Source organism: Arabidopsis thaliana, assembly GCF_000001735.4.
Source record: "Arabidopsis thaliana chromosome 1 sequence".
NCBI lineage: Eukaryota > Viridiplantae > Streptophyta > Magnoliopsida > Brassicales > Brassicaceae > Arabidopsis > Arabidopsis thaliana.
In genome coordinates this window covers 19944477-19970035 of record NC_003070.9, presented here as the reverse complement: position 1 = coordinate 19970035, position 25559 = coordinate 19944477, and the positions used below count along the sequence as shown (strand labels likewise).

The window sequence follows — 25559 nt, the reverse complement described above, 5'->3', positions numbered from 1 at the left end:
TTGAACTGACATGTCTACGTTATATCATAAATAAACCAGGTGTTTTAATTAAATACCACGATTAACCTTCTAAAATAAGGAAAATCATATTTTATTCGTCAATCACTATAATTTGGAAAACGATGCAATATATTTATTTCTTTCTTTATACACATACTTAATTAATTATCAAAATTTCATTCTATTTTAATTGATCTGAAATGTCCTAATTTAGTAGAGAGCTAATAAATAGACTCACATTTATGTTGAAAAACAAAACAAGAAAGAGAAAAAGACATGAGTTTAATGTCGGACGCTAGACTCACGAGAAATCCGTAATATCTAAGACGATCAAGGGTAAATTAGTCAATTTCCTCCTACGGTTCTCCGTAACTGTCTCAGAATATAAGAGGCACATTGCTGAGAGAAGCTCCGTAGACCGTAGATTCCCTCTTCTTCTTCTTCCTCTTCCTCTCTACTGTTTTTTCTTTTCATATTTCTCTCTCTCTCTCTCTCTATAGTTGGTGAAGTTTCTATCTTTATCTCTCTTAAGATCTCTTTCTCTCTTGGGTTATCTGACTCTAACCAGAATTGTGTCGGTACGTGAAATTGTTTCTCTCTTTCTGTTTCTATTTCTAAAACTAATTTTGTGAAATGTTGTACGTGAGTGACAAATACATCTCTATGTTGTCTGTTTATGATCCCATGTGACATGTTTAAGATCTGTTGCTGAATTGGAGATCTGGATCTGACTTCTTTTTCATATGATCCGCTTCTGAATTTTCCATTTGATGTTTTTTTTTTGCAGATTTCAAGGATGGATGATACTACGTATAAGCCAAAGAACATTCTCATTACTGGAGCTGCTGGATTTATTGCTTCTCATGTTGCCAACAGATTAATCCGTAACTATCCTGATTACAAGATCGTTGTTCTTGACAAGCTTGATTACTGTTCAGATCTGAAGAATCTTGATCCTTCTTTTTCTTCACCAAATTTCAAGTTTGTCAAAGGAGATATCGCGAGTGATGATCTCGTTAACTACCTTCTCATCACTGAAAACATTGATACGATAATGCATTTTGCTGCTCAAACTCATGTTGATAACTCTTTTGGTAATAGCTTTGAGTTTACCAAGAACAATATTTATGGTACTCATGTTCTTTTGGAAGCCTGTAAAGTTACAGGACAGATCAGGAGGTTTATCCATGTGAGTACCGATGAAGTCTATGGAGAAACCGATGAGGATGCTGCTGTAGGAAACCATGAAGCTTCTCAGCTGTTACCGACGAATCCTTACTCTGCAACTAAGGCTGGTGCTGAGATGCTTGTGATGGCTTATGGTAGATCATATGGATTGCCTGTTATTACGACTCGCGGGAACAATGTTTATGGGCCTAACCAGTTTCCTGAAAAAATGATTCCTAAGTTCATCTTGTTGGCTATGAGTGGGAAGCCGCTTCCCATCCATGGAGATGGATCTAATGTCCGGAGTTACTTGTACTGCGAAGACGTTGCTGAGGCTTTTGAGGTTGTTCTTCACAAAGGAGAAATCGGTCATGTCTACAATGTCGGCACAAAAAGAGAAAGGAGAGTGATCGATGTGGCTAGAGACATCTGCAAACTTTTCGGGAAAGACCCTGAGTCAAGCATTCAGTTTGTGGAGAACCGGCCCTTTAATGATCAAAGGTACTTCCTTGATGATCAGAAGCTGAAGAAATTGGGGTGGCAAGAGCGAACAAATTGGGAAGATGGATTGAAGAAGACAATGGACTGGTACACTCAGAATCCTGAGTGGTGGGGTGATGTTTCTGGAGCTTTGCTTCCTCATCCGAGAATGCTTATGATGCCCGGTGGAAGACTTTCTGATGGATCTAGTGAGAAGAAAGACGTTTCAAGCAACACGGTCCAGACATTTACGGTTGTAACACCTAAGAATGGTGATTCTGGTGACAAAGCTTCGTTGAAGTTTTTGATCTATGGTAAGACTGGTTGGCTTGGTGGTCTTCTAGGGAAACTATGTGAGAAGCAAGGGATTACATATGAGTATGGGAAAGGACGTCTGGAGGATAGAGCTTCTCTTGTGGCGGATATTCGTAGCATCAAACCTACTCATGTGTTTAATGCTGCTGGTTTAACTGGCAGACCCAACGTTGACTGGTGTGAATCTCACAAACCAGAGACCATTCGTGTAAATGTCGCAGGTACTTTGACTCTAGCTGATGTTTGCAGAGAGAATGATCTCTTGATGATGAACTTCGCCACCGGTTGCATCTTTGAGTATGACGCTACACATCCTGAGGGTTCGGGTATAGGTTTCAAGGAAGAAGACAAGCCAAATTTCTTTGGTTCTTTCTACTCGAAAACCAAAGCCATGGTAATAATAGAGTACACATTATCAACATTCTCGAAAACCATATGTGTCTTTGTTCATAATTGCTCTGTTTTTCCACCAGGTTGAGGAGCTCTTGAGAGAATTTGACAATGTATGTACCTTGAGAGTCCGGATGCCAATCTCCTCAGACCTAAACAACCCGAGAAACTTCATCACGAAGATCTCGCGCTACAACAAAGTGGTGGACATCCCGAACAGCATGACCGTACTAGACGAGCTTCTCCCAATCTCTATCGAGATGGCGAAGAGAAACCTAAGAGGCATATGGAATTTCACCAACCCAGGGGTGGTGAGCCACAACGAGATATTGGAGATGTACAAGAATTACATCGAGCCAGGTTTTAAATGGTCCAACTTCACAGTGGAAGAACAAGCAAAGGTCATTGTTGCTGCTCGAAGCAACAACGAAATGGATGGATCTAAACTAAGCAAGGAGTTCCCAGAGATGCTCTCCATCAAAGAGTCACTGCTCAAATACGTCTTTGAACCAAACAAGAGAACCTAAGCCTTCAATGAACATCACACTCTTCCACAAGTGCTTACTTTAAACTGTTTTGTTTTGTTTTTTTTTCTTTTTGCCTTTTCTTCCAACAGATATATCTTTTTTATATTTACTCATCGTCTTATGATCCTTGTAGGTAGTTTCACTATATTGATTCTACTAAAATATGATTTACGATTATTAATATTTATATAGACGAGAGTTTTTCTTTTCCTCAAATACTACATTTTCCCTCAGATTTTTACTTACTAAGTCAGACAGCTTATAAAAAAGAAGAGTCACTTACTGGTTGTGACCATTAGGACTTCCACCTAGGCAGTTTCAGAACACTTGAACTTGATCCTTAAGCTATAGCCTGAGAATAGAAGCAACAAAATATTTTAGAACAAACCCAAGTACATGATGTGAGTTTGGTCTATTTTAAGGTTATAGTTTTCTACTTTTCTTACGTGAACAGCTGAGGGCGGGAACGAGAGAGCTGAGAACGTTTAATAGGGGAGAGAATAAGGTTTCGTAGAGTTGACTGGGGATTAGCAGTGCCACCACCACCGTATACAGGATGTCCTCTGCCAGCTCTTCTGTTTCCAAGATCGGATGGAATCGCAGGTGAGTCGGTGGAGATGTCGAATGGACCTGAGTTTGAACTGTTCTGTCTTGCTGGCCATATCTCATCTTTAGGTCCTGGTGTTGCAGGAGAGAAAAACGACCGGTCTGCACCAAATAAGTCAACTTGATTTGGAGATATTTAACCAAAATAGACTCAGGATCATATGAAGCACTAAGCTCAAGACACAGAAATAGTGTAGTTAAATTAACCTTTGCGAATGGTCTCTCTGTTCTCCATCATATTAACTGCTGGGTTTGAGAAAAAGTCGGGTTCTTGGTGTCGCGGGTAGAAGTTGTTTGCTGGTTGGATGGCTGTACGTTTAACTGACTCATACTCACTTCTTAGCTGGTCATACATCTCATCAAGCTTCCTCTTCTGTCTGGTAATTTAAAAACAATTAAGGTACATTGTTATTGTAGTTGAGATTAATATAGGGAACAGAACCAGGAAAACATATCTTAAGTGACTGACCTTGATTTCTCAGAGAACTTCTCTTGGAGCTCTTGCTTATCCTTGGTCAAGTTTTCTACCTCTTGCTCCATCATCTGACACCTCTTGCCCATCTTCTGATATGCTGTATGGACCTGCTCCATTTTCTCGCTAAACTTTGCTTGCATACCCTCACATTTCTGACGACACTGTGCAACAACTCTATTCATCTTGTACTGCATCTCTAAGTCTCTTTGGGCAATGTAAAACATTACACTTCGGTATGCACTCTTCATCACTAGATTCAGTTAAGAAAAACAGGAGGTTTTTGAACCTTAAACTGTTGTTTTACCAACTCTTACAAAGGCAAAAGAGATAAAGTTATACCACTTGAGTTTAGATTTGAGATACAGCGGGACAATTTTCAATTGAAAAACCATAGTTACAACTTGAAAATTCTACCAAGAGCACATCTATGAAAAGGATACGTATTTGTGGAGAAATTCCAGCCATCGCCATCTGATAACACATGTAAGCAACGAGGAGATGTAAGATGGGAATATTGAAAACTGGAAAAGAAGAAAAGCTATAGTATCCTTGCGTATTTCAGCTTAACCACTTACATTTATCCATTCTTCATTTGGATTGATATCCACAGGTTTCATTAAACTAAGATGGAAAGATAAAGACTAACTGTCAAATGGAGAATAAGGCGACTAGAGCTAAACTGAAGCTAGGCTAGGAAAGTTTTACCTCTTGGAGAGTACTTGATCACAAATGGGACATGCCCCATCATTACTGAGAATCTTGCTGGCATCTTCAGTACCTTTTCATGGTGTTAAGGTCATCTTATTCAAGCTCACAAGTGTTGCTACGCAAAAGAAAAGTAGAAAGTGTAAATAGGATACATAATAAGTGACCGCAAGTGGTGGAAATGGCCCTGCCCTCCAGGTCCCTCCAACACGCGTTGCATCTCATGTCAACCTCTAATATAAGTATCTCAAGCTGCTACGCACCTGCAAATTAACTTCATATCAAACAAGATGAAGAACCATGCTCTAAATGAAACTTCCATTCTCCACTGAACTAACTCATTGAGATCACCAATTAACTAGTATTCACAATACAAGTTTTAATTAACCTATATTCATTCTAACTACTGAAAATTGTTAAACTGCAAACACGAATGGGTACAAAGTAAGCATTAAGACCTGTCAAACTTCAGTAGTTAGCAGTTCATAGTCATCGGAGAGGTACAAAACTAACAGTAACTGTGATGATCAACTAGTTTCTAGTCATAAAAACGATTTAGAAAACGGAAACCCTAGAAATTGGGCATATGCATAGATTTCAGAGATCGGCAAAATTTCGACTGCACAGTCCCGAAATTAAGGGTTTCTACATCACAGCGATGAACTCAACTCAACAGTTAGATTCCGACTTACGATTCTTCAGAATACTGGAGACAAATCGGTTTATCAATCTCCCTGATTCGAGATTGACACAAACCTTAGAAATTGTAAAGAGCTTAGGTATAGCAACGAAATCGCAGCAGGAATGTGAAGATCTAAGAAGAAATTGAAGAAGCTTACCTGCGATTTTGACAGAGCGATAGAGAGAGAACGCGTCGCAGAAAGTGATTGAAGAACAACAAACGGCGATTAAGCTTACCGATCTGAAGTATAACACCAAAAACAGCAGCGAAGGATCTCAAAAATTGAAAATCGAAGAAGAGGCAGATGCAAATCCGAGAGAAAACACAAGAGTTTCCAGGATCGTTACCTCTCTCGCTGATTTCAATGCCGGCGCGAGAAACGAAGATTTCAAATTTCCAGAGATAATCAGCAGTAGCAAAATGACTTGAGTGAGCAATAAAATGTCAAAACGACATCGCAGTTTGTTGAAATGCACATCGCTAAACGGCGTCGGTTTGTTAAGCTAAGACTTCCTTTTTTTGGTTCATTTAAACAAAAACAACATCTTAAGTAAAATACAACAACAAAAACACAAACTAAACAAAAAACCCTAGTTCTCTCTCTCTAGTTAGCCGCCGCAAACCAGATCAAATCTTCAAACGCCGTTTTGCCTCTTTGGTGGTCGGTTTCGGCCGGCACCGTGAGAGGGCCTCTCTTCTCTTTTTAGTTTTTTTTTTCCTTTGTGTCGATTTTTTTTAGCCGGCGGCGGCTCCTCCTTCTTTGTGGCTTAATCAAAGAGTTTTAAGTCGACGGCGAGCGGAGATAGTTCTCTCAGATGGAGGTTCGTTGGTAGATCTACAATGGGGAACTATGACTCTCGACGACGGCAGCAGATCTGGTGGATTTCTTCGTCAGTCTCTTCGCGGAGGTACCTCTCCTCCGATGAACCTCCTTGGTAGTGGTGGCTCAGTGTTAAGAAGGTACAGAGGTAGGCGGATCGTGGTTTTCGAGCTTGGTTGTGAAGATCCTATCGATCCCGGGCAGATTTACATGATTCAAGGCGTATTAGCTATGCTGCCGTCAACGACTCCTGATGGAGAATTAATGAGAAATGGGGGAGAAAAGAAAACCATTTGGATTGTAGAAGAAGAAGGAAAGCTCTCCAATAAAGCCTCGACTTCAAGAAATTTTTGTCTCAGCCCGGTTGATCCGGTTGAGTATCAGTCGGATTAGTATGTCCGTTTTAGGCTTAGGACCGAAATAGTGAAAGCAGAGGAGTCAAAACCCTTCTGAAGTTGCGCTTTTGGCGTAGATGCTATTAGGACATGTTCTACACTCGGATCATGAGGGACTAATAGCTTGGAATTGGATTGGATCTCAGGATAGGATTTGATTTTCTTTGTGCTAGAAATGTTTTCGTGTCATTGGGTGAATTTTGGTGGTTTAAAAGATGATTTCACTTAGAGTCGTGGTGTAATTCATCTCGTTGTGGTTGGAAAAATACAGTGAATTTCGGTTGGGTAGCGTTGAATCCATCATAGTGTTTCAAGGTGATAATAGACTGATTCATTGTATTTGGTTAAAATATGTTTTGGTCGAATGACTTGTACCTTTGAATTGGTTAGTGGAAAGTTGATGTTGAGCCAAAAAAAAAAAAAAAAAGACAGAAACAACACATCTTATAGAACCAACTTGTAATCCGTGCTGGTGCAACACGGGTAAAAATTAAAATTTAAAATACTTATTTAATGTTGGACTATTGTTTGCTTTATAGTATAGTTTTAATCATTCTCTATATAATATAAATTCTTAATTATTATGTAATAGGGATGGATATTCGGTTTTTCAGTTTGGTTTTGGTTTTATAAAAACTAAAACTATATAGAAAACGTATGTAACTCGGTTTTTTACGATTCATTTTGAATAGTTTTTTGTTTTACATAAACTAAAACACCATATGTATCTTGAATTCTGGACTCATGCTACAACACATGTTAAATTTTGTTTTTGATAAATTTTATATATTATACATTTTAGAATAAAGTTTTGAGAGCTTGTCTTTTTTATATAGTTATTGTTCATCTCAGAGATCACCTTAACAATGAGATGCAAGTCTACGTTGGATGTTTTCTTTAATCGTCCAAATTTTAACTTCTAATTGCTTGTCAATATCTCCGGAAAGTCTCATATAGATGTTACAATATTGCTCTTTAATGTTATATTTGTGTGTCCACTCAGGGAACAATATCTTTTAGCAGTGATGTCTTCTTTGTTGCCTTGATTGTCTATCCTCGGAATGATGCTCGAGACCTTTGGAATTTCGTTATTCTTCAGATCCGTATTGCAGTGATTTCAGAGCACGTTTGTGCTCAGAACGTACCCGATCTTGATTGGAACATTCATCTACCATATATTAGAATGTGTCTTATTCAAAATTCACTGCCAAAGAATTTTATTTTCATGGACCTCCAATACCACACAGTTACTCAATGTTATCAATAACAAATAGCTCACACCCATGTCAGCTGCCCAAGCTAGATGAGATAGATGCATAACTCTGATCCATATATAGAAATAGAATTCTGTTTGGCATATCCAAATTATAAATTTATAATGGATAAATAAATGATATTGCTATTTTAGATATTGTGTAGGATGTTTAAAAAAAAATCAAAATCTCAATAAATCCTCATTCAGAAGAAAGAAATCTCATAGACCCCTAATATAGATCCATGATTCGCGATTAGAACAATTGGATTTTTCAAAAGTAAATTGACTTTATAAATTTTATTGATGTCAATTAAATTGATGGTTACAAAATTTTTTCCAATATCGTTATAACATAATACATATATTTATTAAAAAAAAATCAATGTTATACTTTTAAAGGTACTTACGTAACATTAATATAAAGATTCAAATGCTGTAAGCTTTTTATTTTATCGACTATAAGTCTATAACCACTCAACACAGATATACACAAAAGCAGACTCGCTTTTTGCAATGAAAATGAAGAATCCTCAAGTCCTTAAAACAATAAAAGAGAAAGAAAATGAAGACAGAAAAATCTCTCTTTTTCACTCACTGCAAATACCAAAAACACCAAAAAGTACTCAAAATTTTCCAATCTTCAAACACTGCGTTGTTGATTCCAGCTAGGAGGAATGCGATCAGAAGTGATGGGAGTAGCAGCAGGAAGACTTTTTACGTTGATGTTAAGAGGATATAACCGATATTCGATATCCAACTCTCTGCATAATCTACCAATCTCTTCAAGTAATTGACCTCTCCTCACATATCTCTCTCCCATATTTTGATGATTCATCTTATGTGTTGGCCACATTGCGATCTTCACACTGTTTAATCCACACATATCTCTAAACACAATCATCGGCGATGGATGCCAATGATCCTTCTTGTTATCTACATAGCTGCATAAACACATAAAAAAAATCATATTAAGTGATGTTTTTAAAATGTTTAGGATTGAGGGTTTAGGGTTTTAGCTACTAACCTGAGTATCCTCTGTCTTAAGGCAGTTGTCTTTTCAGGTGGAGTTGCTATATGGACAAAGAATTCAATGGCATCTTGCATATCAGGACTGCGGTAATAGTTAGCGATAGGTTTTGTTCCGAGAAGACTGTTTGGATATACAATCTTCTGATTATCAAATCGAAGAAAGACAGTAGTCAAAATGTTCATCTCTTCCACAATCATCTATACATAAAAAAAACAGAGGATTAGCTCTTTCTTTAAGTTTTGATGCATAACGACGGGTAAAAAAACAGAAACAGAGTTTCAAGGGACAAACCTGGACACCGTCTATTTCACACCTGTCACCGACATCAAATGGATGCATAACGAAGACGAAGATGACCGCTTCAAAGATGGTTTTACATGAATTTCCAAACACAAAGACTACAAGAAGAAGCTGAGAGCTTATGACAAGCAAGAACTTGGTTGTAGCGATTCCCAGAATGAGAAGCCAGATGATTAAAATCACAATGCTGACCAATACATCAACGATTCGATGAAGCCTGTTCACTGCTGTTTTTGTATCGTTTAATGTTAAAGCTAGTGCTCTTCGTTCTCTAAAGGCATTAACCTAGAAAAAGATTTAAGAATCTAGCATCATTGTCATACGTAAGAAAGTTTTTGAAATTTGAACTGAAAACAAACACTTACCACCCAATTCTTCAGACAAGATTTGCTGATTTTGTGACATTCAGAAGCTCCTTCAAATAGATCCATTGCTCTTTCAGACTCATCTTCGGACAGAAAACGCATAAAGTCTTCCATATATATGTACCTAAGACCCGGAAAAAAATACTCTGTTTCTATCTTGATCTCTTAACAAACATCAAATCAAAGTTGTTCATAAGATTATAATATATATACCTGGATCCAGGCTCAGCAACATTCTGAAAAATCTTCCTCGCTGCAAGTTTTGCTTCGAATTCACTTCTTATCTGTGTGGCCTTATCATCTTCCTGAGTCGTCGTGTCTTGTATCTGTTCATCTAAAGTAGAAAGAGTTCCTTTTTTGATAACATTCATCAGTTTCTTCATTTTCCAAGCTGAAACGTTCTTAGTGTTCATTCTCTGCAAATGATCGATCCGTATCCCTTCTTCCCCTCCTTCTTTCTTAGAACCAGACCGCGAAAGCACCGGACTTTTCCCAACTCTGCTTGGACTCTTCTGCAGCCTTCCGCTTCCAACAGTCACTTGTGGTGGAGAAGAAACCGCCTTTGGACCTAGAGGAGATAGCTTACGTCCAACTATCTCGAAGGTTTTAACATCATTTGCTACTTTCTCCTCTTCTATATGAATCTCAATACGAGGAGGTCCCGAGAGCGTCTCAATCACGTATTGAGTAAACAACGATTCTTGAATCCGATCGAAGTAAGTACTCATATGGAAAGAGGAAGCAAGAACTTTAACCAGTAAAGTCTTTATGAGCCAGATGATAACAGCAACAAGTAAACAGATTAATACTTTAGTCACATACTTAAGCACAGTACTTCGCATCTCTCTTTCAACTTTCTTGTCGAACAAGAAATGCCATGCGATCAACACAAGCCCTAGCCATAGACAATTCTGCACCGGCTTTCGAATCCCGTAAACGAAATACAAAACCTTTTTCCTCCAAAGAAAATTGCTTTCAACGAAGTAAACGAATAGCTTCACAATCCAACTAGAAACCAATCTCCCACATATCAAGACAAGAACCATCACTTCCCATTTCCATAGAGCTAGGTCCCAAAGTGTCTTGCCACGCAAGTAAGGTATGACTAGGCTACAAATCAAACTAGCAATGATCAAAATCAGAAATATCCATTCTATAATAACCCAAACACAAATCTTCTCCTTCCTTAAACCTTCAGGTAAATCCTCCTCTGAGAAGGGATCTTCCTCTTCTTCCAAATCCTTGGATCCTCCTTGGTTTGGAGTTCCCGGTTTAGTGTTTCTCCCACTAAACCCGGGATTTAGATTCCCGGACCTTGGAGTCCGACCCGAAACCATATCCGGATACGTCGGAGTAGGAGGATCCATCAATCTAGATCTAGTCTTCATCTTCATCAAAGTCTTAGTCCTCATCGTCGATCTATTAGAGGTACACTTCACAACCTCTGATCCATCTACTCTGTTTTCTTCATCTTCACTACTATCACCATCTTTAACAGACGGAGAAAGCGTGACTCTGTTCTGTCTCCGTCTAATCGCATCACCGGTTCCATTACGATAACTCGCCGTCACTGGCGCGGTTACTGGTGAAGCAGAACCGGAAACTGCCGTTGACGACAGAGGAGGAACCGTATTTTTTTGAAGCTCAGGCATGTTAGCTTCCATGTCGAGAGAGATTTCATCACCGGAAGCTTTTTGCTTGTTGAGAAATTGATTTATAAGCTTCGACGGTGGATCTGGCTCCTCCGATTTCTCACTACTCCGCCGCATGAAATCAAAGCTTCCGTCGTCTTCTTCACCTCCGGGTGGTTTAGAGCTCTTATCATTATGCCAGAAGTTAATGCTTGACTCTCTCCAAAACTTTTCTGAGTCACCATTGTCTTCACCGTCGATCCTTACAACAAAATCTCGCCGTTGATCAGTTGAATCAACGGCCATGTTAGAAGGAATGAAACTTTCTATAGTAAAATCTCGCCGAGATTTTTGTTTTTCTTCAAAGTAAAACGTTCGTTTATATATTTTTTTGAGAAAGAGGAAAAAGAAAAGTTGGTTCTTGATTTCTAGATGTAATGGTAATGTTGATTTTTCTAAATATTTAAATCTTTTTGATTGATTTTGTTTTATTTATTTTTGGTAATGTTGAACCATGTGAGATTGTGATGATCTTGCTAGGGCTAAAAAGACAATGTTTAAACCAGGTGATATTATCATATTTTCTATTTTCCGCTTCTGAATCATTTTAAAACATTTCACGACTACTCAGACCAAAACATAGACTCGTGTCTCGCTCTCACGCAAACTACAAAACAAAAAAAACACTCGATTAAAAAGTCAAAAGTAACACAATTGGTGTTGGAACTTGGAAGCTCGAGATTTTTTATACAAGAAAATAATTTTTTTTTTTAAAGTAATTTTGTTTTATTTTAAAATTAGTTATTTGTAAGCTAGTTATTTTATATTTTAAAATTGTTGAAGAAAAAATGGGGGCCATGTTCACTGTCGAGAAACGAAGCAGTTGAAGAAGTAATAAAAATTGTTGTACCACAAATTAACTAATAAATAAACCTATCGGATTGGTGAAACTAGCTTACGTGGTGAGATCTTACGGCGCGAATGTGATAATGAATTTACTAATGGTATATGAGTCAGGCACGTGGTTGGCTAATCTTTGGTCTCCTTGTAGTTTTTTTTTGTTTTGTTTTTGTGAGGCGTATATACGAATTTTAAACGATACCTAATTCGAAACAAGTAGAAAACGACACGAAAATGACACGTTTTTTGATAAAACGGCAGGTCGATTAGGATACAAAATGCAGCTTAGGTAACGTGTGAACAGAGACACATGGTTCAATAAGAGTGGTCACAGAAGAATTTGTTTTCATATACCCCGATAATTGTCTAATGTGAATATAAAATGTAATAATTATTACTGGCCAGATAAAAGAATAACAATGTATTGTGATTTTTTTTTTTTTTTTTTTTTGTGAAAGGGTTTATATTATTGTGAGTATTATTTTATTTGCAAATTTAAATGCATGAATCAGAAGAAAACAGTTTGATACATGTGACCAAAACATAAAATAAAAAGCTGTTTGATGCATGTGAATGATACAAATAGATTTCCTAGATTTGTTTTCCGAAAAGTGAAAAAATCATTAATTGTTTTAGATATTTTGAAAAAAGAAGATATAATGGTTAACTTTGGTCTATGGTTACACAAACTTGGGAAGGCATATTGGATCAATGATTTGTATCAATTTAGAAACATTCTAAACTGTAAATCGTCTCCTCGAATCATTTGTAAATTACTTTTGATATTATTTTATAAAGAAGGCCTTTTAACAAAAAAATAATAATATGATTTTATAACAAAATCCATGTTTTCCAATTAGGGGAGATTGTAAGTTTTTTTTTATAAATGACTAATCCAATATCTTACACCAGAAAAAAAAACTTTCCATATCTCAACGGGCCTAACTAGTTATCTTATTGGGCTCATTCAGTTCATTAAAATAGCCCAATATTCAACTCTTGTTCTATCTTAAAGTCCCATATCGCTTATCTTACAAGTGAAAAGAGTAACATTTATCATTAGAGTCGGTTTGACAAAAAAAAAAAAATCATTAGAGTCGAAGATGAGACTGTCACCTTCACTAAAGTTGGAACGATACAGAGAATATTAGCATGACCCCTGTGCAACGTTGACACCCTTTACTCGATAATTGGTCTAATTTTTTTTTTGAAAATTTTCTAGATCGACGATGTGCAATTTGTGCATTGTTTGCAACTCCGACGATTGGAAACCTAAATTTCCGGTACAAATTTAATTAAACCGGATGGTTTGGTTTATTATATGTTCTATATTATTCTGGTTTGGAGAATCATTTCTTCTCTTCTAAAACCCTTTGCGTCTCTTCTCTAGAGAATCTCTCGGTTGCTCCAATGGCTGGCTTATTGGTTACTATTAATCACTGAATCTCACAAATTGATTTCGCAAGCTGACTCCTTTGAAGCCATGGCGATTCTGCTCAGATCAATTCTCAAAAATCAAACTTTGTTTAAGACTCTCTTGAAACCTCAATGCGCGCCTTTGATTGTCTCCAGAAACTTTACATCGGAAGAAGCTTATAAGAAGCCACTCTCTGTTTTCTTCGAAGAGGCTGTTGGATTGAGACCCAAATCAGAAACGAGCGAAATCGAAGAAGAAGAAGAAGAAGGCAACGAGTTGAAGAGAAAGCTTTTGGAATTGGAAAGGAAACTCATAGAACTGAAGAAATCGGAACCTGTGAGAAAGAAAAAACAGAAGGGAGAGGTTGTGATATCAGAGCAAAACGAGAAAAGGCATAATCTTTACAAGTTGTTTAAGGGAGATGAAGAGAAAGAGGTAAAGAAACATAGTAAGGAAAAGGAGGACGTAATTAGGGTTTATAAGGAGCTTCCTATAGAGATGGTGTCGTTTGTGAGGCTTCTGCATAAAGAAGGGTATTTGAACAAGGCTAATTTCATTACTGGAGAAAAGTTGGATATGGGGAATCTTGATGAAGAGTATGCTAGAACTTTTGTTAAGTTTGCTGCCGAAAGATTTGGAAAGGATTACCAGGAGATAGCAAAGTGAGAATCTTTTTACTTCTGTATTGATCATATATTGTGTTTATTCTGTTAGATTGTTAAAATTTTGGATCAGTGATCCTCCTTAGGCTTCGTTTAGAGAAAATGTATGTGAAAAATGTTCATCTTCAGCTGAAAAACTTGTCAGTGAGTTTGCATTGTAGTATATGTAACATTTCGTGTGGAGTATAGGTTGGGGTTGGAAAAGGAGGGGTTCACTGCTAGTTCTTTAGGAATGAGGAATCTTTTGTGATGAATTGAGCTCTTGTAGTTTGATCGCACGCTACTTGTAGCATTGGTTGAGAAATTCTGATGTAAGAAGTTGTTAATACATTTGTAGATGCTTTAAATGGAGTTATTTGGACTGTCGAGTTTTAGAATCTCTTGTACGGTCTTGATTGCCATACCCTGCAGCATTTCATTTTATTTGCTCTTAGTTAAATTGTTGTTTGGAAAATTGATGGATAAAGATTAGGGTTCGTTTAGAGAAATGTTCTTCATGGGTCTCTGATGAAAAACTTGGGCATGTTCTGGTGAAAACTTCTCAGTACGCAGTTCATTTCTATACAGTGCGAAACTGCTTAGCGTTTGCATTGTTGCATGTTTAACATTTCTTGGGGAGTATAGTGGAGTTGGGAAAGGAGGGGTTCAGTGCTAGTTCTAATGGAATGAGGAATCTTATGTGATGAATTGATGTCTCGTGTTTCGGTCATAGGCTAGTTGTCGCATTGGTAGAGAGATTCTGATGTAAGAAGTGATTAATACATTCGTTGATGCCTCAAATGTATGGTCTTATTTGGCTTCATCCCTGAAGCAGTATTTTGTTCGCCCCTTAGCTATTGTTGCAGCTAGGCAGTTTGAAATTGATTCAATCATTCTATTGTCTCCACGGCTTTTTATAACCTCAAATTTAACTTACACAGGTGGTTATCAGGTAGTGACCTGAAGAAGATTGTGCTCTTTGGTTGCCCGAGTTTGGAAAAAAGGGCGGTATTCGCTGCTAAAACATTGCGCAACTTTTTCGATATCCATGAGAATAATGTAAGCCTATCACACACCACACTGTCTCTATCTCATTTTGTAACTCACCAACAGCATCTAACCAAGTCTTTTTTTGTTGCATAATAGGTGTGCGAGAAATGCGTGTTAAAAGAGAAGTGCAAGTTTCCAAACCAGAGTGTATGGGATGGCAAAACAAAGCACTTGCACTTGTCTGTTGTGATGAAAGTCATCACACTATATCCATTAGACTTGACTCATCCGAAGCTACAAGTTCCTCAAGAGGTACAAGACTCAGTTTCAAGATTGCTGACGGAGATTCAGAACCTAAGCCGAACTATCTGTACTCCTCTCGCATGAGTTAACATTATCAAATATTTGTTTGTAGTAAACATCAATCTAGTGATCTTGCAAATGGAAGTTGAACCAAAAAAGACTCTTATGAAGAAAAATCCTTCACTTCTACTTTCACTTGCAACAGCTAAGGGTACAGATCCCATAAGTAGTTAGTTATGTTTTCAGCTTTTATCTCGATTTTGTGCCCCTAAATCATCTGTTGAAGAAGATATTTTTTCACTGAGAACAAAGGAATATCATTGTGAACCTTATGGCTGAGCCAGAAACTTTCTGGATAAGTATGAAAGGAATGGGTCTTGTTCAGAAGAGACAAAGGCTTGCCTGAAAAACAAGCCTATCATCAAGAGCCACAGGCATTCCTATCAAACGTGGCGGTAAGGTGATTGATTTGTTTGCGTCTTTCTTCACTTTAAAGTTCACTCTCGCTAGATTCCATAGCATCTCCATACTTAGGATTTTTTGTTAAACTCTCCAAGAGAAAAACATAAAGTTCCAACCTTTTTAGTTTCCAACTTCTCTTGAAACCTAATTTTGATTACAGTGAGTGGATATCGTAAATTTGTGGCTTTCTCGAGTTTCTGAGATTTTGAGCTAAACACTCTGCTTAAACCTCAAGTTCTTACCTTTTTACTCTTAGTAGAGTTGCAAAGTTTAATCCTTTGATAAAATCTCCCGAGATTCCGAGTTTGTCTCGCATGAGGATTTGAATACCGAAGAAAAAATGTCAGTGGAAAGATCTTTGGAAGCTTGGGAAGAAGTTCAGAGACATGGACAAGACTTAGCTGACCGACTTGCTCAGGGCTTTAACGGTTTGATTCAAATCAACCCACCTTCATTTCCATCGAAGCTATTTGATCTTGAGTTCTCTAGTCAGCATTTCGGGATTAGGGATTCTAGGTTTTCTATCCACCAACCCATCAATGGCGTTTCGGCTATTCTTGATATTGGGAACAAGATTGGTCAAGCGGGTGTTGATTTTGGCTCTGGATTGAATGTGATGGTTCAGCAGTTCTTCAGAAGGTTGCCTGTACCGTTCCGACACGATGAGAACGTGTTTGTTTCTACTGAGAGAGATACTGTCACGAGGAGCCATAGGGCTTATGTAGACACAAAGGAGAACTCAGCGTTTTCTAAGACAGATACTGCTTCCTCTGGTACTGTGTATGAGGAGAAAGTTACAGAATTCGATTTAAGGACTATTGGATTACATAGGAGAGCAAAGGTACTTGTTGTAGTTCTGCAATTTCAAGTTTTTATTTTGTTTCTTACTGCAGAGATATCTAGATTGTATTTGAATGTAGGAGATTTCTTAGAGATTGAGAATGAGCATATGCAAAGTTTTGGAATTTAGGGGCTTTCTGATTACTACTACCTTGCGAAAATAGGATTGTTTTAGGCTATGGCTTCAATCAATAAGAGTCTGGAAGAAATTATTGATGTTTTGAATCAAGTTTAATGGAGTTCCTGCCAAGAGTGAAATTTGTTTACAGCTTGCAGTTTCTGCTCCTTGTAGGGAACGGTTGAGCTATCATCAAGTTATGAAACTAGGACAAGTAGTATGGAACATTCGTTAGCAGCCAGGGGAGATCTTTGGAGAGTAGAAGCTTCTACTTCAAATTCCCCTGTGAGAGATGATAGCTCGTCTCTCTTTCTACTCCAGCTTGGACCTCTGTTATTTCTGCGCGATTCAACTCTTCTTTTGCCTGTTCATTTATCAAAGCAACACTTGCTCTGGTACGGATATGATAGAAAGGTATGCTGAAAGCTTCAACACTTGTGTTGGTCTTCACATCTCGAGTTGCTTATTATTTCAATACTCGGGTAATACTCATATGGGAATCTCGTCTCAGAAAGGTATGCATTCACTGTGTCCAGCTTTGTGGTCAAAGCATCGAAGGTGGCTTATGATGTCAATGCTCTGCCTCAATCCTTTAGATTGCGTAAGTGTCTTTACTTAACAATCTTTCTATGTGTGTTTGTTTGCCTTTCTATATTCTTACATAGTGGACTAATGCTCGACGCTTTGTCTTTTTCTGGCACTTGAAACAGTCATTTGTAGACTTGCAATTCCCAAATGGACAATTAACATATGTTTCTGGTGAGGGATTGACGACAAGTGTCTTTGTTCCTTTATGCGGCGGTCTCCTTCAAGCGCAAGGTCAATATCCAGGAGATATGAGATTCAGTTTCTCTTGCAAGGTTGGTTAATAATGATCAAGTATAGTCACAGTTCCTTTATTCAAGAGCTTAAAAACCTGTTTTTCGCCTTTGATGAAACAGAGTAAACAGGGAACACGAATCACACCGATGATAAACTGGCCTGACAAATCATTGGCATTGGGTGTTTCTCAAGCCTTGGCTTGGCGTAGGTCCGGTGTCATGTTGAAACCTGCAATTCAACTTAGGTAAATTAAAAACCCGCCTTCTTTCTTACAGTCAAAATTATTTATTTTTTTTAACTTGCAAACATGGAAACAGTGTGTGCTCTACATTTGGTGGAAGCAATCCCGGGATTAAAACCGAAGTTATTCAGTCGTTGAATGATAATATCAATATGATATGTGGCTGTGCATTCACAGCTCATCCTTCAACATTTGCATCTGTTTCCGTAAGCTAATCTTTCTTTCTGTTTCCATACTCTCTACGGTTGTTATTTGCACTCATTTCAGTTTTTCTCTAAAACCGCAGTTTGGTCGGTCTAAGTGGAATGGGAACATTGGACGAACAGGAATAGTTGTTAGAGCTGATACTCCTCTTCCAAACGTTGCTCGACCTTCTTTCTCCATTCAGATCAACAATGCTTTCGAGTTCTGAAAATATGTAAGGGCAAGTTTTTGGTTTGTGTAGTCTCGTCAAAAGACTATATTGTATATAGTAAATTAAACTCATCAATCCAACAGAGAAATTTCACAGCGTAATAACGATTCAATTTTGAAAGTTGATATGTTGGTAAATACTGTTGTGTTTGTAGATTGAATAAAAGAATATATACAATTCATTACTCAATCTCCACATCAGTAAGATCATCTAACAGTCTCCTCGACGAAGATGATGAATTTCCTTCTTCTTGCTGTAATAGGCTAACATCTTTGCTCGGATCAGAGAAGGAAGAATCGACCCAAGGACCGTCCATCGAGGAGGAGCTTTTGTGTTCTTTGTTTCTTGTATAGGTTGAGACTTGTGACTCGCTGTCTTGTGACAAATGCTCTAAGGCCTTAAACCTCATTGCGGCTGAACCACTTGGATCAGCTTCACGTTTCACCAGTGGTGGTTGGACTTTGATTTTTCCTTGTAGCATACTTACAACAGATGACATCGGTGGTCTCAATGTTGGAGATGGGTTTGTACAGAGTAAAGCTATGTTCAACATCCTCATTGCTTCTTTCTTCGAAAAGCTTGTACCGAGATCTGGATCCACGAGTTCTAGAAGACTCCCTTGTTCTTGCAAGACATATGCCCAGTCAAGAAGGTAAATAAACTCTTCTTTTGGTCTGTAATTTGTGTTGCTCTTTCCGCTAACAATCTCTAAACAGACTACACCGAAGCTATAAACATCTGCTTTGTCTGTTAAGTAACCTCTCATTGCATACTCTGGAGCCATGTAACCTCTGCATCAATGAAATATTAAGTCGGTAAGTGTTAACCATTCACGATGAATATTACAAAAGATAAGTAATGAACACTCACATTGTTCCTGCAATCCTTGTGCTGATATGTGTATTCTCTTCTTCATCGAGTTTCGCTAGACCAAAATCAGAGATCTTAGCATTTAGAGACAGATCAAGAAGCACATTTGTCGCTTTAATGTCTCTGTGCACAATCTTCAGCCTTGATTCCTCGTGTAGATAAGCCAATCCTTTCGCAATCCCTATGCATACCTTGTTCCTCGTGGACCAATCCAAGTGAAGTCTTTGTTTCTCTGTGCCTGTTAAATCCAAGAGACTTTAGCTTGAAGATCAAGAACTTCGGCCTGCCTATCTTAGATGGATAGAAAAAACTAACCAAAGAGTGCGCGAGCGAGACTGTTGTTCTCTAAGTATTCATACACAAGCAAAAGCTCTTTCCCTTCGATGCAACAACCATAAAGTTTCACAAGATTAGGGTGTTGCAACGCAGATATCATACCGATCTCAGTCACAAATTCTCGGTTTCCTTGCTTAGATTTCGATGAAAGCTGCTTCACCGCTATGGTCATCCCATCAGCGAGAACACCCTAATAACAAAAACACATCAATACTTATAATCCAATCTTACAGAACTTATGAAGGTGTAAAGCCAAAGCAATCATCACCTTATAAACCGGTCCAAATCCTCCTTCTCCAATCTTGTTTTCTGGATCAAAGTTGTTAGTAGCACGTTTGATTTGCTTCAATGTGAACGATCCTGTCTGCAAATCGAGTCCCCGAAGCTCTTCTGATCAAACAAGAAAGTAAGAAACAATCAGGTCTTGAAAATGACAAAGAGCATTTTTGAACAAGAGAATGATGTTTTCTTTGTTACCATTTTCATCCACTTCTTTTCCACCTAAGTAACCTGTTAGCCTGAGGATTACAAGTACCAGCAACCCGAAAGCTACACACGCTGCGATTACAATGCCTGCAACTACTCCATTGGACAATGGTTTTCCGGTATCAACCTTGAAATCTATAACAGCAGGCAATAAAGATCATTCATTCATCCACTCAGTCCAAAATTATTTTGAACAGTTGAGAAAGATTGGACGGAAAACTCACTCGGTGTGACGGTTATAGCGGATATGAGAGGCCCGTAAACACCTCTTGTTGGTATTACGTTTGTGCCTTTTCCTGTCCACTTCAAATGAATCTCCAACGTACTTCCATTCACTTGAACTTCATCAACTTGCCTTAGGAACGGTTTACCAACTCCACCTGCTCTCTGTGCTATGTTAAAGTCCCTCTCCAACAAAATCCCCTGCACGAGAGAATCCAAAATCAAATTTACTTAGTGATATAGGAAAACCGAAACTTTCTTGTTTGTTCTGCAAAACTCACTTGAACATAAATGTCGAATAGTCGCCGCCCTAAGCTACTATAAGTCTGATCATTTGAGAACATTATCTCTGCAAAATAGAGCTGAACTTTGTAACTTCCTCTTCTCATGCATAGTCCATAGTACTTGAGTGATTGTGAAGCGAGACGGGCTGTTTTGTAATACTCTGGAGTTGATTCATTGATCAAGTTAAACGTATCTGTTGCTAAGTAAGTGGCACCGTCATTGCCTAACCAAGCTCCAGAACTACTGTATCCCCATCTTTCAGAGACAGAAGAGAATGTTGATGCTCCTCTTTTGTTTAAGTCATCCGCATACTCGTCTTTATCAACCTTGAGTCGGTTTCCTCCACAGTTAATGAACAAGGAAGAATCTGCAAGAAACTTTATAAGGGCTTCTTTTTTTCAAGAAATGTTTTGAATCTTGATGTGAGAGTTGGAATTTTCCACTTACGGTGTGCGTCTCCAGGACACGGAAGATCCTTTCTTAAGCACCATTGGACACTACACAAGTAGATATTATTTCTTTGTAAGTAATCTTTGGTTTTACGGGAACCGAAAGGAAAGGGAAAAGAGACTCACGAGTTATTGGTTACTGAGGGGTAGCTGGAGATCAAGTTACTGAAAGTTTTAACCAAAAATGCTGATTAGAAAAACATGTAAACAAGATAAGCTGAAAATCACTGACATGAAACAACAAGGAATGCTTACACATCAAGCTGATTACAGCTTAAAGTAGGTGGCTGAGTGAAATTGTTGTAAGATAAATCTCTGAAAACAGATCAAGAAATTAATGACCTTGATGATACCGAATATTCAACCTCGAGGTAGGTAGTTAGTTAGTTTGCTTACATGTTTTGTTTACTATCAAGAATGAACTGAGGAACTGGACCAGTCAATGAGTTATTATTCAGATACCTAAAGAAGCAAGAAAAGAATCAGTTTTCAAGTCACGGTTAAAAATATCATCTATATTGATAAACTTACATAAAGTTGAATGCGTTCAGACTCCGAAATGTGTCTGGAATTGTACCATTTAACATGTTTGAGCTTAAATCTCTGAACACACATACATACTTTAATGTGAGAACTTGATCAAAAAATTTAGCCTTTAGGCAGTAAGAACTAGCAAGAGAATTTTGACTTACAGTAACTTCAACATAGTCATGGAAGTACCGATGTACTCCGGTATAGGTTCCCTTATCAAACAGTTTCTTAGTACCCTGATGAAGTTCATAATAAGCAAAGAAGATATTCAAATGTTGGTTTGATGGAAACAGAGTTTCTTTAACTTCAAGTCAAAGTTAAAACTTAAAAACTTACAATCTTTCCATATTCGTCATATTTTGAAGGTCTGGAAAAGGAGAAGTTGGTCCACGCAAATCTGTTATCCTCCTGATAAACAGAGAGAGATTTTTTAAGCTCAAAAGTTTGGAAAAGATGTTAAATGTTAAGTACGGGTTGCTTACAATTCAGTCAGGTTTTTCAAGTTTGAAATCGAAGCTGGAATAGGACCTTCCATTGATGTGCCTTGGAGGTCTCTGCAAATTAACAACAATTCAGTCTTTACCAACAGTTTTCTTTTTTCTTGAGAAGAAGTAAGCTCACAGCCTAACGAGCCGAGTCCAGTTTCCAATAAAATCAGGTATCTTCCCAGATAGAGAGTTTCCATCAATCCGACTGCAAGAAACATACATATGAAGCTTTTAGAATCATTCCAGAGAATCAAATTCTTCACAGTATCTCTACTTACAAATTAGTCAAATTCTTGAGATTGCTCAAGGACTCAGGGATCCGACCCGTGATGTTATTTGAAGAGATTAGCCTGTAATCATAAATACACCATATGATGCACTAAGAAAAACTACAATAACAATGTATATGATAAAAACCAAAATATATAGTAAAGGATTTTACAATCTTTTCAAGCTTCTTAAGTTCCCTAGGTTTGGAGGAAGTTGTCCTGTGAATAAATTACTTTCCATAATCCTGCAAAAAAGAAATTCCATATTAGAATATCGTCAATTCTGGTTTGAAGAAAATAAGATTAGATATGTAACATTACACATCAGTAAGTGTAGTAATCTGTCCGAGCTGAGGAGGAAATGGTCCAGAGAGTCGGTTTCCGGTTACAGCCCTGTTAGTTGTAGAAACCAAAACAAAACCAAGAATCAGTATAACTTTATTATCATCACCAGAAACAATGAACCATACATGTATTAGAGAGAATGGTTACAAGATTTCAAGCGGAATTTGAGACAATGTTGTAGGTATTGTTCCACTGAGAAAGTTCAGCACAAGATCTCTGTAAGAAAAAACCACAAACAAAGATTGCTTAAGTTCCAAGCCTCACATTTTGGTAAAATCCATTGACAAAATATCAAGAGACAAAGATCCTTTTATGGAAAATGGTTCGTACATCTCTGTAAGACGTGTGAGGTTCCCGAATTCAGGCGGTATAATTCCTCGCAAATTGAAACCTCTAAGCTGTCTGTTGATGAAAATAAAGAAATTTCAGAACCCTAACTCTGTTTCTTGTTATGAAAGTTACAGAGATGTGAATACTTACATGTTTGTGACACGACAGACTGAGCTGGCGTTGAAAGTACAGTCGCAGGTAATGTTACTGGTTGGTAGCTTGGAGGTTGACTCGGCAACAAAGTTCCATTTTCTGTCCAAACAAGAAGTTCTTTCGATGTTCACTGTTTGGTTTTGAAGCTTTCTAAAGATCGTTCGCAATGTTTGAACTGTGCAAAATTGGTCAAACAATTTGTCGGTTGAGAATTAAAGTAAGAACTTTGATATAATAAATAATGAAAGTCCAACAAAATGAATAAGAATGAGAGATAAATACTATACAATAAAAAACATTTCTGTCTCAACGTCTCTATCGATCTTTTAAGTAAAATTTTTGACCTAACTGGCCAAATTGCACATGTATTGAAATACAATTATTAATAAGAAGACACGGGCTTACTGTTTTAATCATCAAAATAGTACCAAAAACATCATTTCTTTTTTCTTTTCTATTGGATTCTCTTACTACGGTTTATCACTTTTAATTATTTTGATATCATTTACCGCTTCTTCTACCGGATACCAAAATTAGTAGTGAATTTTGTGTTACCAATCAATTTTTTTATTGTAAAAAGATTATATAATATCGGAATGTGTAAATTATGTATGATATACTAGAACTAGCAAATCTTTAAATAAGTCAAGCATTTACAAATTGACCTACAATAGATTAGATAATTTTATGGATCTTATGATTCATGATGACCCATACCATTCAACAAATTTATTGATGACGACCAATATCCACACCAAAAAATATAATTTTTCTTTTAACAACTGATAACTTTCTTTCGATTAAGTTTTCTTTTTGTTTAAATCAAGAAGGAAGCATAGAATTAATTTTCTTAGAAATTAGAGTAAAATTGAAGAAAGTTAATTGCAATGTAAATATAAGAAAAAGGAAGGTAATACAAACCTTCATCTTCTGGCAAAAGTTGAGCATTTGATCCGAAAATATCCAAGCAAATGAAGATGATGAGAAGAAGACCTTTCCGGGTCGAGAAAAAGAAACCCATTTCTCTTCTTTTTCTTCTCGGGACAAACCAAAAAGAATCTCAATTCTCAAAGAGACCAAGCGATTGAGAAGAGAGGGAGATAAGAAGAGACTGAGAGAGAAAGAGGAAAGAAGAAAGAAAGAGATGGGAACAAGCTTGTACTGTTCGTACTTCATATGTATATGTAAAGTATTACAATTTCTCATTAATCTTTTTAAAACAAAAAAAATTCTAGCCGCCGGACATGAATCAGAATAATTGTGTGGGGGTTCGTCGACTGCTTTCTAATCTTGATTTTTGTTTTAAATTATAAAAGTAAGCGTTGTTAATTTGACGATTTATACTTATATAAGTGGATTTATCATATTTTTTAGATACTTATATAAGTGGATTTTTAAAAAAATACTTATGAAAATAAGTATGTTTCATGGATTTTTTTGGTAAGTGGGGTGGACCACTATGAGGCAAAGTCCCGCAAATAAAACAAACACGTCAAAGTTTGTGTTTTTTGCCGCTTACGCAATTCTTAGAAATATCACTGTAAGTTTTGATTTTCCAAAAATACCACAAAACTAAAATTTATTTTTAACTAGAAGTTGTCCACGCGATGCGTGTATTATATATTCGATTTTAGTTTTGAATATAAAATAATATTTATATTAAATTATATATAAAACTTATCTATAATTGTTAATATATCGCTCAAAATAATTAATTATAGCAATTTTGATGTTTACAAAATGTTTTTTACAAAGACATTTTAGTTGATTAAAAGTTATGCACTTAATTTTAAATTATTTTTTTGTGAAACAGTAAGTTTTTCTTCCAAAAAAATAAACATAAATTATTCAGTATTTGTTTTTTAAAAATGCAAATGCATGTATTACCAATTTTCTTGAAAGTCAAAACAATAGATGAACCTTCTTCACATTTAAAAATTTAAAGCCTACGATTTAAGATAACTTTCAATGAAAAACCCTCTAACTTGACTAAAGATCTTATATGTCGGCTCAAAAAAAATAAGTCATATAAAATCTGATAAATATATTGAAAGACGTTAAATTATATATATAATTTATTTAAAAATTGTTAATATATCGCTCAAAATTAAATAAAATTTCAATTTTGATGTTTACAAATTATTATGATGTGTTAAAAAGACACTTTAGTTGATTAAAAATGTTCAATGCACTAAACTGATTTTTTTTTTTTGTTGTGAAAACGGTATATTTTACTATATAAGAACTTAAAATATTCAAGAATGTATTTTTCTTTTTGTGAAAATGAATATGCATGTATTATCAATTGTCTTGAAAGTCAAAAAATAGATGAACCTTCTTCACGTTTAAAAATTCAAAGCCTATAATTTAAGATAAGTTTCAATGGAAAATCTACCAACTTAACTAAAGATCTAAGAATGTCAGTTTTGAGGAAAACAAAAGTCATATAAAATATGATAAGTGTACTAAAATAACAAGGAAGATTTGCAAAACTACCCTTTTT

At 36.8% G+C, this 25559-nt stretch overlaps 7 protein-coding genes, 2 long non-coding RNA genes and 1 other non-coding gene across 14 annotated transcripts; 5 read left to right on the top strand and 5 right to left on the bottom strand.

Annotated features, from left to right (window-relative positions):
* Positions 1–278: 278 nt before the first annotated feature.
* MUM4 (NAD-dependent epimerase/dehydratase family protein) lies at positions 279–3092 on the top strand. The gene is made up of 3 exons (NM_104228.3): positions 279–578; positions 788–2356; positions 2436–3092. Exons 2-3 carry the CDS (start codon positions 797–799, stop codon positions 2877–2879), a joined length of 2004 nt encoding a protein of 667 aa, NP_564633.2. The 5' UTR covers positions 279–578; positions 788–796; the 3' UTR covers positions 2880–3092.
* AT1G07893 lies at positions 915–2353 on the bottom strand. The gene has a single exon (NR_139330.1). It is a non-coding gene; the product is annotated as an other RNA (long non-coding RNA).
* On the bottom strand, positions 3084–6769 carry HEI10 (RING/U-box superfamily protein; the record flags this gene model as incomplete). Of its 2 annotated transcripts, NM_104227.2 has the most annotated exons (10): positions 3084–3231; positions 3326–3587; positions 3693–3862; positions 3955–4210; positions 4401–4431; positions 4536–4581; positions 4666–4738; positions 4821–4928; positions 5505–5587; positions 5695–6769. In NM_104227.2, 8 exons carry the CDS (start codon positions 4888–4890, stop codon positions 3225–3227), a joined length of 915 nt encoding a protein of 304 aa, NP_175754.2. The 2 variants fall into 2 exon arrangements, with proteins under 2 accessions (NP_175754.2, NP_001321879.1); NM_001333596.1 differs by lacking the exons at positions 5505–5587; positions 5695–6769 and having other exon boundaries at positions 3225–3231; positions 3326–3557; positions 4821–4890.
* On the top strand, positions 5324–6989 carry MRD1 (mto 1 responding down 1; the record flags this gene model as incomplete). 2 transcript variants are annotated; one of them, NM_104226.1, is made up of 2 exons in its annotated part: positions 5324–5431; positions 6087–6822. In NM_104226.1, the coding sequence occupies 2 exons, from the start codon at positions 5324–5326 to the stop codon at positions 6558–6560; spliced, it is 582 nt and encodes a 193-aa protein (NP_175753.1). In that variant the 3' UTR covers positions 6561–6822. The 2 variants fall into 2 exon arrangements, with proteins under 2 accessions (NP_175753.1, NP_001185210.1); NM_001198281.1 differs by lacking the exon at positions 5324–5431 and having other exon boundaries at positions 5848–6989.
* Positions 5931–6969, bottom strand: AT1G07887. The gene has a single exon (NR_139329.1). It is a non-coding gene; the product is annotated as an other RNA (long non-coding RNA).
* A 1219-nt stretch (positions 6990–8208) lies between the features above and the next one.
* MSL4 (mechanosensitive channel of small conductance-like 4) lies at positions 8209–11656 on the bottom strand. Its single transcript, NM_104225.2, has 5 exons — positions 9726–11656; positions 9513–9636; positions 9139–9432; positions 8842–9044; positions 8209–8758 (listed from the first exon to the last, which is right to left on the bottom strand). Exons 1-5 carry the CDS (start codon positions 11447–11449, stop codon positions 8458–8460), a joined length of 2646 nt encoding a protein of 881 aa, NP_175752.1. The 5' UTR covers positions 11450–11656; the 3' UTR covers positions 8209–8457.
* U6.9p lies at positions 9498–9550 on the top strand. Its single transcript, NR_139328.1, has one exon. It is a non-coding gene; the product is annotated as an other RNA (small nuclear RNA).
* Positions 11657–13120: 1464 nt separating the features above from the next.
* On the top strand, positions 13121–15646 carry AT1G53460 (craniofacial development protein). The gene is made up of 3 exons (NM_104224.2): positions 13121–14122; positions 15043–15160; positions 15248–15646. The coding sequence occupies exons 1-3, from the start codon at positions 13527–13529 to the stop codon at positions 15476–15478; spliced, it is 945 nt and encodes a 314-aa protein (NP_564632.1). The 5' UTR covers positions 13121–13526; the 3' UTR covers positions 15479–15646.
* A 64-nt stretch (positions 15647–15710) lies between these two features.
* On the top strand, positions 15711–19030 carry AT1G53450 (epstein-barr nuclear antigen; the record flags this gene model as incomplete). Of its 3 annotated transcripts, NM_202288.3 has the most annotated exons (8): positions 15711–16697; positions 16989–17228; positions 17326–17415; positions 17525–17674; positions 17756–17880; positions 17954–18083; positions 18164–18295; positions 18555–19030. In NM_202288.3, exons 1-7 carry the CDS (start codon positions 16197–16199, stop codon positions 18287–18289), a joined length of 1362 nt encoding a protein of 453 aa, NP_974017.1. In that variant the 5' UTR covers positions 15711–16196. The 3 variants fall into 3 exon arrangements, with proteins under 3 accessions (NP_974017.1, NP_564631.2, NP_001322611.1); NM_104223.6 differs by having other exon boundaries at positions 15769–16697; positions 18164–18801; NM_001333595.1 differs by lacking the exons at positions 18164–18295; positions 18555–19030 and having other exon boundaries at positions 15769–16697; positions 17954–18092.
* AT1G53440 (Leucine-rich repeat transmembrane protein kinase) lies at positions 18474–24167 on the bottom strand (the record flags this gene model as incomplete). Its single annotated transcript, NM_104222.2, has 23 exons — positions 23978–24167; positions 23054–23231; positions 22904–22975; positions 22721–22789; positions 22550–22621; positions 22402–22473; positions 22238–22309; positions 22093–22164; positions 21954–22025; positions 21808–21879; positions 21633–21707; positions 21472–21543; positions 21337–21402; positions 21196–21255; positions 21067–21105; positions 20939–20988; positions 20488–20858; positions 20209–20407; positions 19976–20119; positions 19767–19888; positions 19478–19688; positions 19163–19400; positions 18474–19083 (listed from the first exon to the last, which is right to left on the bottom strand). Exons 1-23 carry the CDS (start codon positions 24075–24077, stop codon positions 18474–18476), a joined length of 3108 nt encoding a protein of 1035 aa, NP_175749.1. The 5' UTR covers positions 24078–24167.
* Between the last annotated feature and the right edge of the window lie 1392 nt (positions 24168–25559).

Bases quoted from the DNA above. Each gene is read 5' to 3' on its own strand.
- MUM4 (NM_104228.3), top strand. From the start codon at position 797: ATGGATGATACTACGTATAAGCCAAAGAACATTCTCATTACTGGAGCT. The intron at 2,357-2,435 runs GTAATAATAGAG...TTTTTCCACCAG, and splicing joins ACTCGAAAACCAAAGCCATG to GTTGAGGAGCTCTTGAGAGA.
- MSL4 (NM_104225.2), bottom strand. From the start codon at position 11,449: ATGGCCGTTGATTCAACTGATCAACGGCGAGATTTTGTTGTAAGGATC. The intron at 9,637-9,725 runs GTATATATATTA...TCCGGGTCTTAG, and splicing joins GTTGCTGAGCCTGGATCCAG to GTACATATATATGGAAGACT. The intron at 8,759-8,841 runs GTTAGTAGCTAA...GTGTTTATGCAG, and splicing joins TTAAGACAGAGGATACTCAG to CTATGTAGATAACAAGAAGG.
- AT1G53460 (NM_104224.2), top strand. From the start codon at position 13,527: ATGGCGATTCTGCTCAGATCAATTCTCAAAAATCAAACTTTGTTTAAG. The intron at 14,123-15,042 runs GTGAGAATCTTT...TAACTTACACAG, and splicing joins GATTACCAGGAGATAGCAAA to GTGGTTATCAGGTAGTGACC. The intron at 15,161-15,247 runs GTAAGCCTATCA...GTTGCATAATAG, and splicing joins TCGATATCCATGAGAATAAT to GTGTGCGAGAAATGCGTGTT.